This window comes from Neodiprion virginianus, chromosome 2 (genome assembly GCF_021901495.1).
Source record: "Neodiprion virginianus isolate iyNeoVirg1 chromosome 2, iyNeoVirg1.1, whole genome shotgun sequence".
In the NCBI taxonomy this organism is placed as follows: domain Eukaryota; kingdom Metazoa; phylum Arthropoda; class Insecta; order Hymenoptera; family Diprionidae; genus Neodiprion; species Neodiprion virginianus.
The window spans coordinates 10977036-10991212 of record NC_060878.1 but is presented as its reverse complement, the minus strand read 5'-3'; the positions used below and the strand labels follow the sequence as shown (position 1 = coordinate 10991212).

Sequence of the window (14177 nt, the reverse complement as noted above, 5' to 3'; positions counted from 1 at the left end):
TATAATTAATTCATACGGGCCATTCTTTGCCGAGTCGACCAGGTTTTTAGGGAAATTTTTTCAGTTACTGTACTCTTATGCCTAATTACGAAATATTTATTTTCGTACATCGAAAGAGAACCAAATAATGAAAAAAAGTACAAAAAAAAAAAAATCAATCGAGAGAACGAATCGAAAGTAGGTATCTTGAGAATTAAAAACTGGATGGAACTATGAGAAGTTGTCAATATTCGTGACGCGCAAACAATTACATGAAAAAAAAAAAAAAACGAAGACAAAAAGAAAATTTACAGGACTCGTTGTTGGCCCTTAAAATTTCAAAGTTACGGCACTTTCAAATGTAACAGAGTCATAATTAAAAAATTTTGAAACGCCCGCTTTATTGAAAATAAAATTACAGTTTGGCCTAACCTAGAAAATTTGTATAACTCCTTTAGTTCTTAAACTTGATGGCGAGATTTTTTTTTTTTTTTCTCATCTTGCCTCACTCTTTATGTCAACTTTGAATACAAATAAAATGTCAGGTTTTCTGTCAAGGATTCTAGAGAACCTTGACTTCTACTAGGTTGTCCTTTAAGCGAGAGACTTTTTTGCGAAACATTTACGATTCGATTAAGAACGAAATGAAGAAACCGGAGCCACTGACAATCATCGAAATCCGGATGTATAAACGATATAATATATTTCTACGACGTGATATAATTTATTTGAAAGACGGGGAAAAAGGAGACGGATTCGGGCTCGTAACTGTCAAATGATAAAACATGTATCTCTGCCCTTTGGAGGGTGATTCTTAGAGGTATAGACACAATACAACCTCGCCGACAATGGAAGCTAACGGATATTGCTTCCTCCGTTCCTCCGTTAGCCTTGCGCGAGGCATCAAAATAAAATATGCTCACCCCTGAAAGAGGAGAAGAGAGGAAGCGAACTCACGTCCCGGTAATACTTTGATTCAGCAACTTTCTCATTTTTTTTTTCCTTTTTTCTTCATTTCTTTTACTCTTTCTCCTGTTTTTTCTACTCCTCCTCCTTCGTATCTACCTCCCTCGTCCCTCTTCGAGGCATGATATGAAATCCAACAATATGGCACGCTGATACGACGCTCGGTTATGTTGGAGATCAAATTTTCGTCTAGCAGCACCGCCACAGAATCACTTCAGTGTCAACGGTATTCAATACGTCAAAAAATATACCACGGCTTGCCGAATTTCTAACAAATCACTCGTCACAATACTGCGGTTGAAACAAATTTTCATTGCAGTTTATCCACCGATCGTTTCTGAGCTGACATTTTTTCAGCGCATGAGATTTCTTCTTGCAGAATAATCTGTCGGAATTTGAAAAATACCCTTACTTATGATACACATATATTCGTATATTGGAATTTAGAAATTTTTTTTCCCCAAACATAATTTCCCGATACATACACGTTCTTTGTTCCTGTTACGACGTCTAATTGTTAAAACAAATCTGCCACGATTTTATTTTTTTTTTTTTCAATTTCAATGAATCTGTGAGGCAGTTTGGCGAAAATATCTACGTACATCGTTTTAAATTCAAAAGCTTGAAAATACAGATTTGATTGCATGTTTTTTCTTTTTTTTTTTTTTTGATTCATGCCATTTACCGTCACACCGGGAAAGCAAGCATCGACTATCGATACCAGTATACCTATTCAGAAGTTTATCTATTCTGCGCTTTGAACGAGAACGAACCGAATGTATGAAACTTCCCGTCGTGGTCGTAATATGCTGGTGACAGCGGTGGGATATGACATATTCTGGCAGTAAAGCTTCGTGGTTTCCCCTCAGATAGGAGTCAAAATAAAATAAAAACTATATCAAATATCGTTCGGCTGGATCAATCGCTCACCCTTCCCGCGGATCATGGAAACAGCACAAAAACGTGAAAGATCTGTTTGAGGTGGAATTCACGAATATATTTAACTAGAAATCGTGTTTGATTCTCTACCCTTCATTTTACATCACGTCGGATAGTCATGAGAGTTTCGAGTGAATCCAGGCAAACTTTGCATCGTCTGAAAAGCAATGAAAAAGTGCATGTTTTCAATAAAAAAAAATCATCGATGTCCATTCATATCGCTTGTATAGTTGAAGCAATGATAACAAAAACTCGGTTTTGGAATACCTGTAAACATAGGTTTTTGTGAGAAAAAGTAATGATAATAGACGCACAGATAAATTAACATTTTTTGGGGCAAAAATAAAAAATCTGGTTTAAATTTTTCAAAGAACGATGCATCATTTTTTCATTCATTCGAATTTTTGTTCCCGATCTTCCTGGGTGATTTGATGCAAAGTCGGATCATGTAGTGTAAAATTTCTCGAATATATTTGAAAAATGAGCCCAAACACTTCAGGATCGGATCAAACAATTTAGAGTTCAATTATTTTCATCGTTTTAATTATGAAACTTTACTCAAATTACTGATACCTTAGCTTCTGTTATTCGGGTTTGTTTACATCTATTTTATTAAAATAAGTTAGAGTTTTATCTAGCGGTTTTATCTCTAATCCTGACTTCATGAATCGCAACGATTCACGAATTCAAGCTCTTAAAGTACAATTTCATCCTGAAAATTGCCCAAAGAATCGGATCCTTGTTATTCTGAGCTGCCAGTCAGCAGGAAGAATTTGCGACGAAAACACGCCCGGATCTTTTATAACAACGGATCTTTGCTTTTTCAGGGCACATTGTACGGATGTTTTCACACACGCGGAGACAATTTGCGGAAAACAATCCGTGCAATGTTTTCATGGGATGAGGAGGATGCGATAAGATGTTTGTTTTTCGTGAGACACGCGAGTCGCGGGCACCGCGGTAAACCGTCTCTAAATGAAAGGATATATTCCGCACGGGTTTGGGGGATAAACGAGGCTCTGGGAAAAGTAGGCCAACTTGCAATATCAGCGAGGGGTTGAAGACATCAAATTTAACGTCCACCACCGCTTATACAATTGGCATCCGAATTCTACGTTTATCTCTATGCTGATCTCGGCGTTTATAAAATTTCCAACCACCTCGTCGTTTCTTTTCCAGCATCCCCCGAATTCCGGCCTCGCGTTACCGAAATTATTGTCACGTAATTACAGCGGAAAAGAAAATCTGTATTTGTATTGTTAAATTAACATAAGGGAACAAGATCTTTTAAAACCTCAATAAATTTTTACCGTCAGTTGATAAAAACGCTTTCTGCATTTCGAAAACATCCAACCTCGTCGTCGTTTCTTTTCCAGTATCCCCCGAATTTTAACCCCGCGTTACCGGAAGTACTGTCACGTAATTACAGATACGGAGATTTAGCCGAGCAGAGTCGCACATCGAATTTACCGATATGCGTTCGGCGCGCCATCTACCGGCAGTAGATAAGTGGCGTGTTGGCGCGCAAAGTTTGAAAACAAGTTCTCAAGCAGCCTGTATTTCACTGCTTGAGATTTAACGTTATTCTCCTTTCATCGACCGTCCAAGTTTTCGGCGAAAACTGGTAAGACTCCGGAGAATATTTGTGCTCGCGGTGTGCAGAATTCAAAGTAGCGCCTTGAAAGCCATCAATATTTATCCATTCCGATCCTTCACTCTTCGAGTGTGCCACGGCACTCGAACCTCTTTTGTCGACGAGACGATGTCATCTCACTCGAGACGAGAGATTGCCTCGTATACATGACGGTGCCGATCAGCTATGCATATTTGCGCGGGAAACGAGACCGTGATTAAATTGAATCCTCGCACTTGATACTCTCCGGATGGATTCGAAAATCGAACGCAGTATGCCTGTTTTAATCGTGATCGAACATCCTATTCCTCTTCGTATCGCTTTGAAGAAATCTGACTTGAAGACGAACGTTTGCAATGTTTTCCGAAAAAATGTTATTCTCGATTTTTCTGAAGCAGACCACTCCGCATGATCTTGAATTTTTTTTTCTTCGCCTTCACAAAACTTTTTATTATTTGTAATGAAAATTTATTTATTCCGATAATTTCTAGGGGATTTTAAGAAACTCTAGAAAGCCTTCGAAAAGAACTCGTAATGTTTTGGGACTTCATTCTCTTCTGAAAAATTCATCAGACTTTCGGTGGAAATTCAACGATATTAGAAAACGATCAAATTTATTTTACTGCCATAAAACTAGTGAAACTAGAATTATGAAAAGTTTTTCAACAGAAGTTTTCAAGGAACATCGTTATTTTTCGAGTACAAATCTACCTCGATCAATTTTCCGCATCGAAACTGAGATATTTTTTTATTAAATTTCTTTCAACTGATCAGAATTTGTTGGAAGTTTTTCAGAAACCTTAAAAAAAAAAATGCACGTTCCGATTATACCCGTAGAAATATCTGAATGTTTTTGGAATTAATTATTTTCAGAAAACTGATGCCAATTCTTTTTTTCATTCCAGGCTCACAACAGGCTGGTTGCTGATCTCGACGCTAATAGAATGGAGGTTGTGGAGACGCAGAGTTTTGCTACTGAGGTTTCCTCAGCTCTTGCAAAACTCAAGGAAAAAGACGTGCGCATTATTTTGGGAAACTTTGACGAGGTCTGGGCGAGAAGGATATTCTGCGAAGCTCACAAGTGGGTTTAATTTCAACATATTTGGTTAGACTTGATCATTTCATCATTAATTCACCCTTGAATATCCGCTGGTAAAAATTTATCTGAAAAGTTCCTGATTCACGAAAATTTTCACATACCTCGGGGAATTTTTCGGTGAAATCTTCAGAGAGTTTGTATGGTATTGCAAGAAAAAAAAATATCTCGCTTCGATAGCTTGAATACTACTCGATGAAATGTCTTTTTCGTCGGCGTTCTTTGAGTATTTCAAATAGCTTTCAAGTCCGATTTTCCACAATAATAAGAGCTTTCATTTCACCGTTAAAAAATTTAAATTTACTCTGAAGCAAGAAACTTCGATTCTGACGATAATAAAATATGCACTCAAAAATCGGAATACATGTGTGTATACATGGTTTAAAAAGAAAAGGAATTCTTCCAAAAAAGACTGAAATTTTATCGTACACGTCTGCATCTTACATCGAAGCGCACAAACGGATCGTGTGAAATATTCGAAAGGCGGGAATTCATCGTATTAAAAAATCCAAGATTCTCGAAATTTCATTGTATGGGTAATTTTTCCTCGAAAGGTAAAATGTGGGTGACAGAGAATTACCCATCCGCGTATCCGTATCCGAGCTCAATGTAAAGTCGCGTTTTACAAGGGGGGAAAAAAGTTTGCGAGCGGGGGTGCTAAAAGAAAAATGGCGGACCGTCCCAACGTCTCATATATCTTACGACTTTGTTTTTGCCTCATGCGAAACGCAGGTTCGGGATGTACGGCAGGAAATATCAATGGGTCATAATGGGCACCTATGCCGAAGAGTGGTGGCTCAGGCCGGGCGGCGGATGCGCGCCATCCGAGCTTGCGGAAGCTCTACACGCCGCCATTTTGACCGATCTGCTTCCTCTCTCGACGGAACAGCAAATCACCGTATCCGGCATTGTGAGTATCATATATATGTATGTATATATATATATATCGTTTGCAGGATAATTTTCCTTTGTGAAAAAGAATCGCAGAAATTTTTGTATCTGTTTTAAAAAATCTTCTCATAAACACAAGTAATGCCGTGTATTCTGGGACAATTCCAAGAAACATTGCACATGCCGAAAAATTCTATTTTATATCTCTGTAGAAGATTCTAAGATTATATCAATTTGTTGAAAAATTTTCAAAAAAATTTACAAACCGATGTGAAATTACATTGTGAACAAATTTGTAAAAGTTTCGAAAAGGTTTTACTGATCACTTTCGATATGGTTGGTCGAAAAATTGTATTCCGTCAGACGAAGAATTCAAAAGAACAACGACAACCGTTAAAGTCCAAATAACAATGCTCTGTAATGTTGTTACTTTGAATAAGAAAATTTTCAAAGTCTGCGGTGATAGGTAGAAGTTTTTTTTTAATAATAATATCTCCTCTAAATATCTGATCGTAAAAGTGTTCGACTTGTTCGGAAAGTAATCGGAGTACAAATACGAGACGTAATTGGTTCGGTTTGTAAGATTCCGTCAGAGTTTTGAGAATCTTACAGAAATATGTTAGCGAGTAATCAGAAATACTTATCCAACCGAAATGATATTGAGATTCATGATTACTGTGGATTGAGATAAAAAATGCAAATTACAATCAGGCTGCCTGAGGTGAGGAAATTCTACGGAGGGTTAATATCCATCAGAAAATCCTCTGAATCTATCTCGGAATTCGAAAAAGTCTTAAAACTTATCAATCAATTCCCTATTTTACAGTAAGTTGAAAAGACGTAAATTGACAAAAAAAAAAGAAAAAACCGTATTATGTTTAAAAATTCAATTTTTTCAAACGTAAAGCGATTCCCAATGTTCGAAATTTGTCATGACGCATACAAGCAATAGTATTTCAATCCGATTTTGACACGCTCCATTCAGTGTGTAAATAATAGTTCAGAACGATTGGAATAAATCATCGCCCTCTGTGTCTCTCCGTTTTATACATCGGTTGTGTTATGTAAAATATTATATGCATGTGCGTTTCACCGTGCGTAAGATTTTCCCCTACTATCGGAAAGATAATATATCACTGCCAGCTGTTGGTAACATTCTACGTTTGAAAGGAGAAAAATTTTTCTTCAAAAACGAAATTATAACAATATATGATAGCAAATTTGGAACCGGAATTCAGCTGATTCAGGATTTATCGATACTGTTAAAATTTAAAATAATGCATAAAGTAATGAGATTTTCAAGTTAGTTAATCGGGATATAGAAACGTATAAAAATATATCTCTGTTGGTAATTAATAATGGTCGAATTGTAAAATATATGTCGGTGAACCGAATTATCACTTTCAAGATTAAATACCTGAATAGTAATATTTTCATCCTCTAGTTTTTTACAGCGTTGCAAAACCTGCAGATCTGGATATCCTAACCTCTTTATCACAAAAAAATTGTCCTCAATTTTGCAATAAAGTTGATAAGCTTTCGATAATTTGTCCAATCAATTGTTTTTTTCTAGAAACATTATTATTTCCGAATATCCGGAATCGAAAGCAATTCTCGTATATAAAAAATCCAATCTCACTCTTTTTTTCATCATATTCATTACATCGATGGCCTGGTTTGAAATTTTTCCATCTTGAGAACAAACTCAAGAACTGTGACGTATTGAAATATACATTTTGTTTTTATCGAAATCCATTTCGTGACTGTCCTAAACTTGAGGATAAAAATTGTGTCGGTATCAGACCGAAGCGAACCCCAATTGTTAGATCATTACGGTTATTCCTCGGAGTAAATAAGCGATAAGTTTCGGCCCGAAAACGCGAAGTCGATAACCGTGAAACAATTGGCGGGTAGGCTTGACCTCGCCATCTTGAATTTCTCGTGTCGATCCGATTAATTGAAGGAAAGAGATCGAGAAACAATTGACGATTTGACCCCCCGACCTTCCCCTGAGCAGCCGCAATTCCCACGTGATACCAAAGAATTCGCCCTTCGATTTCTCCTCGAACTCACCTCCTCACGAATGCTGAACAAGGAAAGTCACAAAGAGAGAAAGAAAGAGGGAAAGCTATTCGTGTAATCTCATGCTAACGATACGACGAGGCGATCGGAGTTCTAGACATCGATTTTTCCGATCTAACCTCAAATTGCCGGGTTCGAAAACGAAGCAGTCGAAATTCGGGACAATATTTGACCCGAATTTGATTTTTGACAAGCAACTTGCCGTTTTTAAGATCGTTCGAGTGTTTCGTTCGTTACTCCGATACTTATGTATGGAGCATTCCGTCCTAATTCGATCAAACTCTGACTCTTACAGCATTCGATTTCTTTGTTAATTTTTAATAGCGTTTATTGAAATAAGAAAAACACTGTGTATTTATTTGAGATTCTCATTCTAAACAACTTTTGTGATAAAAATGGTTCAATATTAATTACCGCTGATTGGAGCACATTTACAGTTGCTTACAAATTCCGATCACCACATCAGATCAGTAAGCATTCATAAAAATTTATCTCAGGCCCGGTCTTGGAATCTATTTTATGCAAAGAAAAAATATTTAGATAATCTCAGACTCGATTGAAACAGTAAAAATATCCTTTAATGTGAAAAAAAAAAATCAATTTTCACAAAATTTATTGTTTACAATTTTTATGAAAACACTTCGGTGAATTCCGTGTCTCTACGCTAAAATTTATTTTCCATTGTATTCCTTTCGGAGTTTTTCCCTCAATTGCACGTACGAGAGTTTTTGTGTACTTTTCTTTTTTAAAAAGTACTTTCTTATTGTTACACTGACGATTTTAGTTTTCGACTCTAAGGGTAGTATCAAAAAAAATAAAAAATGGGCCGATAAAAAATTAAAATCATTTCAATAGAAGAAAGTTACAAACTTTATTCGTATTTACAAATTAACCTGACGCCCTTTGATCATTGTTTTCAACCTGCGAAATCTCAGGGGTTTAAGGCCGCTGGATACCTACTGATTTTGTCAAACTACAGGGTGAAAGTTAATTAGACTGACCCCGCCCATCGGATTTCGCTTAACTCAGGGCTCACCGTATTCCGAGTTCACTTCCGCTGCACAATGGTCCATAAGGTAGAAACCCTTGTCAGAAACTCACGGGAAAGCCATTCGATCGACACCTGAGCTTATACCCCCGAAGATTTCGGAATCGTCTTCTATCGATCCCGAGTCAAAATTATGTCATCCGTGAAATTCGCCTTGATTCGCAGAATTTCATCAAAATAACCTTTCGAAAAAAATATTTCCGAATATTTCACATATTTCCAGAGTTTTAGTCGAGAAGTAAAAATTTTTGGTCAACGTTTTTTTTTTTTTTTTGGATATTACGTTCAAAGCGTTTATTACGTTTTAATCTCTGTGGAATATTTCGCAGAGTTTTTAAATCCTGTAACAGCGATCGCAATGTGATAAGAAACAATCGCAAAGTCGATGAAAAATATTTCGGTTGAGCTGCAGAGACTCTGAGCAGGTTATTTAATTCCCTCATTCGCCGCTAATCTTCGACTTTATTAACCCCAAAGGACGCGTCAAACTTATCACAGACGATTCGGTCCGTCTCCCCGTCTCACCGTCATCGATATCTCTAATTATTCATCAGATTTTACACGACATTCGGTTTCTTATTTTCCATCAGCAGAAAGTCGCAGAAGAGAGAATAAATAATCGGATCAAGATCGTCTGTACTCATACGATATTGGTTATAATGCCTGATCATTGCGGAATTATGATCACTGATGACTTGAATAAGAAAATATGGAAAAAAGGATATAATATGAAAGCCTCTAGCGCTTGTAAGAATCGTTGAGAAGCAGTTTTTGTTCCTTGAATTTTGAATTCAATTTTTATCCCAACAAATTCTTCGTCGCCTCAACGACAAATTATTTGCCGGAAGTAAATATTTTATTTCTATCCAACAGTAACTGAAAAGTGTATTTGCGACCAATTGAAATGAAATTTGGTCCTATTGGTTTGGTAAGATTCAAATTTTGATCATCCCACATGGTCAGTACTACCATACAAGTAATTGGTAATGAGTGTTTATTTTATATGGCTTCTGAACTTCGTCATGGTCAAGGCACATGAGAGGCTACAAACGTGATTTCAGTATACTTTCCGATCATTTAATCATTTGAAATCCATTTACCATCAAGTTTCTCTTTCAGTCGATGAAGTGACACCCGGAACAATGACTTGAATTGCATGAAATCACGAATAGTGACAAGCAATTGGTCATGGACCTTCCGAAACGAACGAACTTGAAAACTTGACGAACGGCCAGACCATTTACCAATCATAACAATGTGAACTCCATTAAACTTTTTGATAATGTAAACATTTGGAATCCATTTAGCATCAAGTTTCTTTTCCGATCGACAAAATGACACCCGGAAAAATGACTTGAGTTGCATGAAATCACGAATAGTGACAAACAATTGGTCATGGACCTTCCGAAATGAACGAACTTGAAAACTTGACGAACAGCCAGACCATTTACCAGTTATAACAATGTAAACTCCAGTATACTTTTTGATTATGTAAACATTTGAGATCCATTTACCATAAAGTTTCTTCTCCGGTCGACAAAATGACACCCGGAAAAATGACTTGAATTGCATGAAATCACGAATAGTGACAAGCAATTGGTCATGGACCTTCCGAAACGAACGAACTTGAAAACTTGACGAACGGCCAGACCATTTACCAATCATAACAATGTGAACTCCAGTACACTTTTTGATCATTTAATCATTTGGAATCCATTTACCATCAAGTTTCTTCTCCGGTCGACAAAATGACACCCGGAAAAATGACTTGAATTGCATGAAATCACGAATAGTGACAAGCAATTGGTCATGGACCTTCCGAAACGAACGAACTTGAAAACTTGACGAACGGCCAGACCATTTACCAATCATAACAATGTGAACTCCAGTAAACTTTTTGATGATGTAAACATTTGGAATCCATTTACCATAAAGTTTCTTCTCCGGTCGACAAAATGACACCCGGAAAAATGACTTGAATTGCATGAAATCACGAATAGTGACAAGCAATTGGTTCTGGACCTTCCGAAATGAACGAACTTGAAAACTTGACGAACAGCCAGACCACTTACCAGTTATAACAATGTAAACTCCAGTATACTTTTTGATTATGTAAACATTTGAGATCCATTTACCATAAAGTTTCTTCTCCGGTCGACAAAATGACACCCGGAAAAATGACTTGAATTGCATGAAATCACGAATAGTGACAAGCAATTGGTCATGGACCTTCCGAAACGAACGAACTTGAAAACTTGACGAACGGCCAGACCATTTACCAATCATAACAATGTGAACTCCAGTACACTTTTTGATCATTTAATCATTTGGAATCCATTTACCATCAAGTTTCTTCTCCGGTCGACAAAATGACACCCGGAAAAATGACTTGAATTGCATGAAATCACGAATAGTGACAAGCAATTGGTCATGGACCTTCCGAAACGAACGAACTTGAAAACTTGACGAACGGCCAGACCATTTACCAATCATAACAATGTGAACTCCAGTACACTTTTTGATCATTTAATCATTTGGAATCCATTTACCATCAAGTTTCTTCTCAGGTCGACAAAATGACACCCGGAAAAATGACTTGAGTTGCATGAAATCACGAATAGTGACAAGCAATTGGTCATGGACCTTCCGAAACGAACGAACTTGAAAACTTGACGAACGGCCAAACAATTCCCCCATAACGAGCCTCACTTATCAGTGTCCAAAGAATTCACTCTACATTTTTCGTCCATTCTTCCAGACACCGGACGAATACAGAGTGGAATACGACTTGCGCCGAGGTGCGGAGTACTCGAGGTTCCACGGCTACACCTACGATGGGATATGGGCCGTGGCCTTGGCCATACAGCACGTGGCACGACGGATACGACACTTTCGGCGCAATCAGACAGTCGCAGACTTCAAGTACCGCGATCAGCTCTGGGAGATGCTGTTTCTTGACGCCCTGAAGAACACCAGCTTTGAAGGCGTCACGGTGAGTGCCGAAAGCCCAATTCTCTTCCTCTCGAATCCTTTGCTTTCGGGATTTCATACGACTCCAAAACGATTGACTGAATTCTCGAACTGGCAAAAGCGTTTCAACAACTTCAACCTCATCCGTGAAAATCGGTCTTTGACTTCGTCTTACATTTTTGGGACACCGCTCGACCGTCGATTTAAGCGAAGCGCGTATATTGATATTCTTCTCCACTCTTCTCGGCCTCAGGATTTGGCCTCGAATAATCTTCACTAAAAAACCGCAAATCCGAATAACCAGGAATATCACAAACATCATTTATGTGATATTTTTAACCTTTATATTTATGTATTTGTGTTTTTTGTGAGTTAAGTATTGAATTAATTAGCCAAAAAAAAAAGTCAACAGTCGCAGGTTAACAGAATTAAAGTGATTTTACGTAAAAAATAATATAAATATGGCATATCATATTTTTTTGTAGTTTTATTGGAAAATATTAAAAATTTTTGATTGGCGCTATTTTTGATCGCTGATATCTTTGAAACGGTTGATCTGAGGAACTTTGATCTTCAGACGTCTTTTGTAGAGCGTGAAATTTCCTACAAATCCCTTTTTTCAGATTGTTGTTGCAATGAACCGTTCCAAAGTAATAAGAATTCAAAAATGAAAAAAAATAATTTCCCGTGTTATTTAAATGGAAAATAAAGAAATGGATAGAGGCAAACCTTACTATTGATATCAAGAGCTCATATTGGCGCCAAAATTTTTGTTTTCAGGTATACTATCAATTTTTGGACACCGTAAGAAAATAAAAAAAAAAAATTCGCCTTTTTTTGAAACACCCTAATATATGTACATATCAAAGTCAGCCAAGGAATATCTTGACTGTGACAACATAAGTAGGTCGGGACGTAGACTCGCCAACCGGGGTAAAAGAAGGCACCAAAGCCCCGAAGGAATCAAGTCTAGGGAATTGATCCTTCGAGGATCGCTGGGAGAGAATTTTGACGTCCACGAGGGTAGCCGAGAAGATCCGAGGCACGTTTCGTTCTGAATTCGCTTCCCTCTAAATTCGGATTCTTATGCTTTGCAAGAGTTACCGAGTAGAGACAAAATAGTCTAGGAAGTTTTAGTATCTCTGAAGCATGCGGGGCTGGCTATGAGGGGAATAAATTCCGCCCCATTTTCTACCCCCGCAGCTCTCTAACACTCTCTTTCTCTCTCGCTCTCTTACCCTCCGTTTCTCAGACATCACATTTTCTCGAAGCGAAAGGGTTGTCGAAGAATGAACACGCCATTGGTCTCGTATCGTTTTTCGATTGATACCAAAATATGTCGCAGCGTAGAAAGATTAATTTTCATAATTCATTACACCGGTGAACAAGAATTTTCAGTCCGGGTTCTAGACGTCAGATTTTGATTTCTCCCACGTAACTGATAAAAGAAAAAACAATTTTATTAAATAAAGTTTGTTTTTGTAGAAAACAGAACGATACTTCAAATTTCAAAAAAAAATAAAAAATTACCTATTTTCTCAAACGTTTATTGTAAATAACAATTCAACAAACTTCAGTTTCGTATTTAAATTTTTGAATGAAAGTGAATTAAATGGGAAACTGAAGTTTGTTTAACTGATTTTATATTTATATAAATATGAATATTAAATATATACTTCGGTCAGGGAAAATTTGACAAGTTAATTTGATTATGTAACTTGAATCATTTAGATGATAATTCCTGAAAATAAATTTTACTTGATTGTAAGCAGAGAAATTCGTCAATTGACTTGATGATTTGTTGGAGTAGACTGAAGCGGGGAAAAAAAAACTTTAATCATTTCTAAGTTTTATCGTACATCTCTTTTGTGGCAATTTGGGGTTGACAGTTTTCAACTCTAACGATCGCGTATTTTTCAATTTAAGGTGAATATGATAGCGCTTTCCGTTAAAAATATCTCTGATCTCCCCTCGCGTGTTCAAAAACCCTTGAAAGTATAAGTTAAGGTCTGAATTTATAGAGAACGTTCTCTATAACAGCTGGCACTTTTTTTCACAACGGAAATATTTTCCTTATAACTTTCAAGTTTCTCTACCATCACGTACGTAATTTATAGTTTAGAAAATTGCGGTCAAATGAGTATGAATAAATGATAAACTAACTTTTGCGCATTATTAATTTGTGTAATATCGATCGAGTATATTATTTGTCTACTTTGACGAAAACAAATCCAAAGATCTTGAATGAAATATTTTCAATGCCAACAAAATGACGATTGATTCGTAAAATCAATTTTTCAGCATTTCTAGATTTTTATGCCGCCATTTTCATTCCCGTAAGTCTTTAAAAAAACCTTGTCAAACAATATGTTACATTAATTTTCGAAGAAAATTAATTTCTTGACTATTCGCGAAACACGGCGATCAAATACGACGATAGAAAAGTGTTGTTAATTTTTCTGCTCTCGTTCGTTGAAAGAAAAATCATTTGATTCGGCAAAAAAATTGGTTAAGACGATAATTAAAACGGTGTTTGAATAAAACCCGACGGAACGGAGTTGAGAAAACATTTT

At 36.8% G+C, this 14177-nt stretch overlaps 1 protein-coding gene across 5 annotated transcripts in view; it reads left to right on the top strand.

The window, feature by feature from the left end:
• LOC124297926 (gamma-aminobutyric acid type B receptor subunit 2) overlaps positions 1–14177 on the top strand; it is a 187650-nt gene that overhangs the window by 150539 nt on the left and 22934 nt on the right. For all 5 annotated transcript variants that reach the window (XM_046749360.1, XM_046749359.1, XM_046749358.1 and 2 more), the window contains exons 4-6: positions 4423–4598; positions 5346–5523; positions 11393–11626. In XM_046749360.1, coding sequence (XP_046605316.1) covers positions 4423–4598; positions 5346–5523; positions 11393–11626 — 588 coding nt within the window. The remainder of the gene's footprint in view (positions 1–4422; positions 4599–5345; positions 5524–11392; positions 11627–14177) is intronic.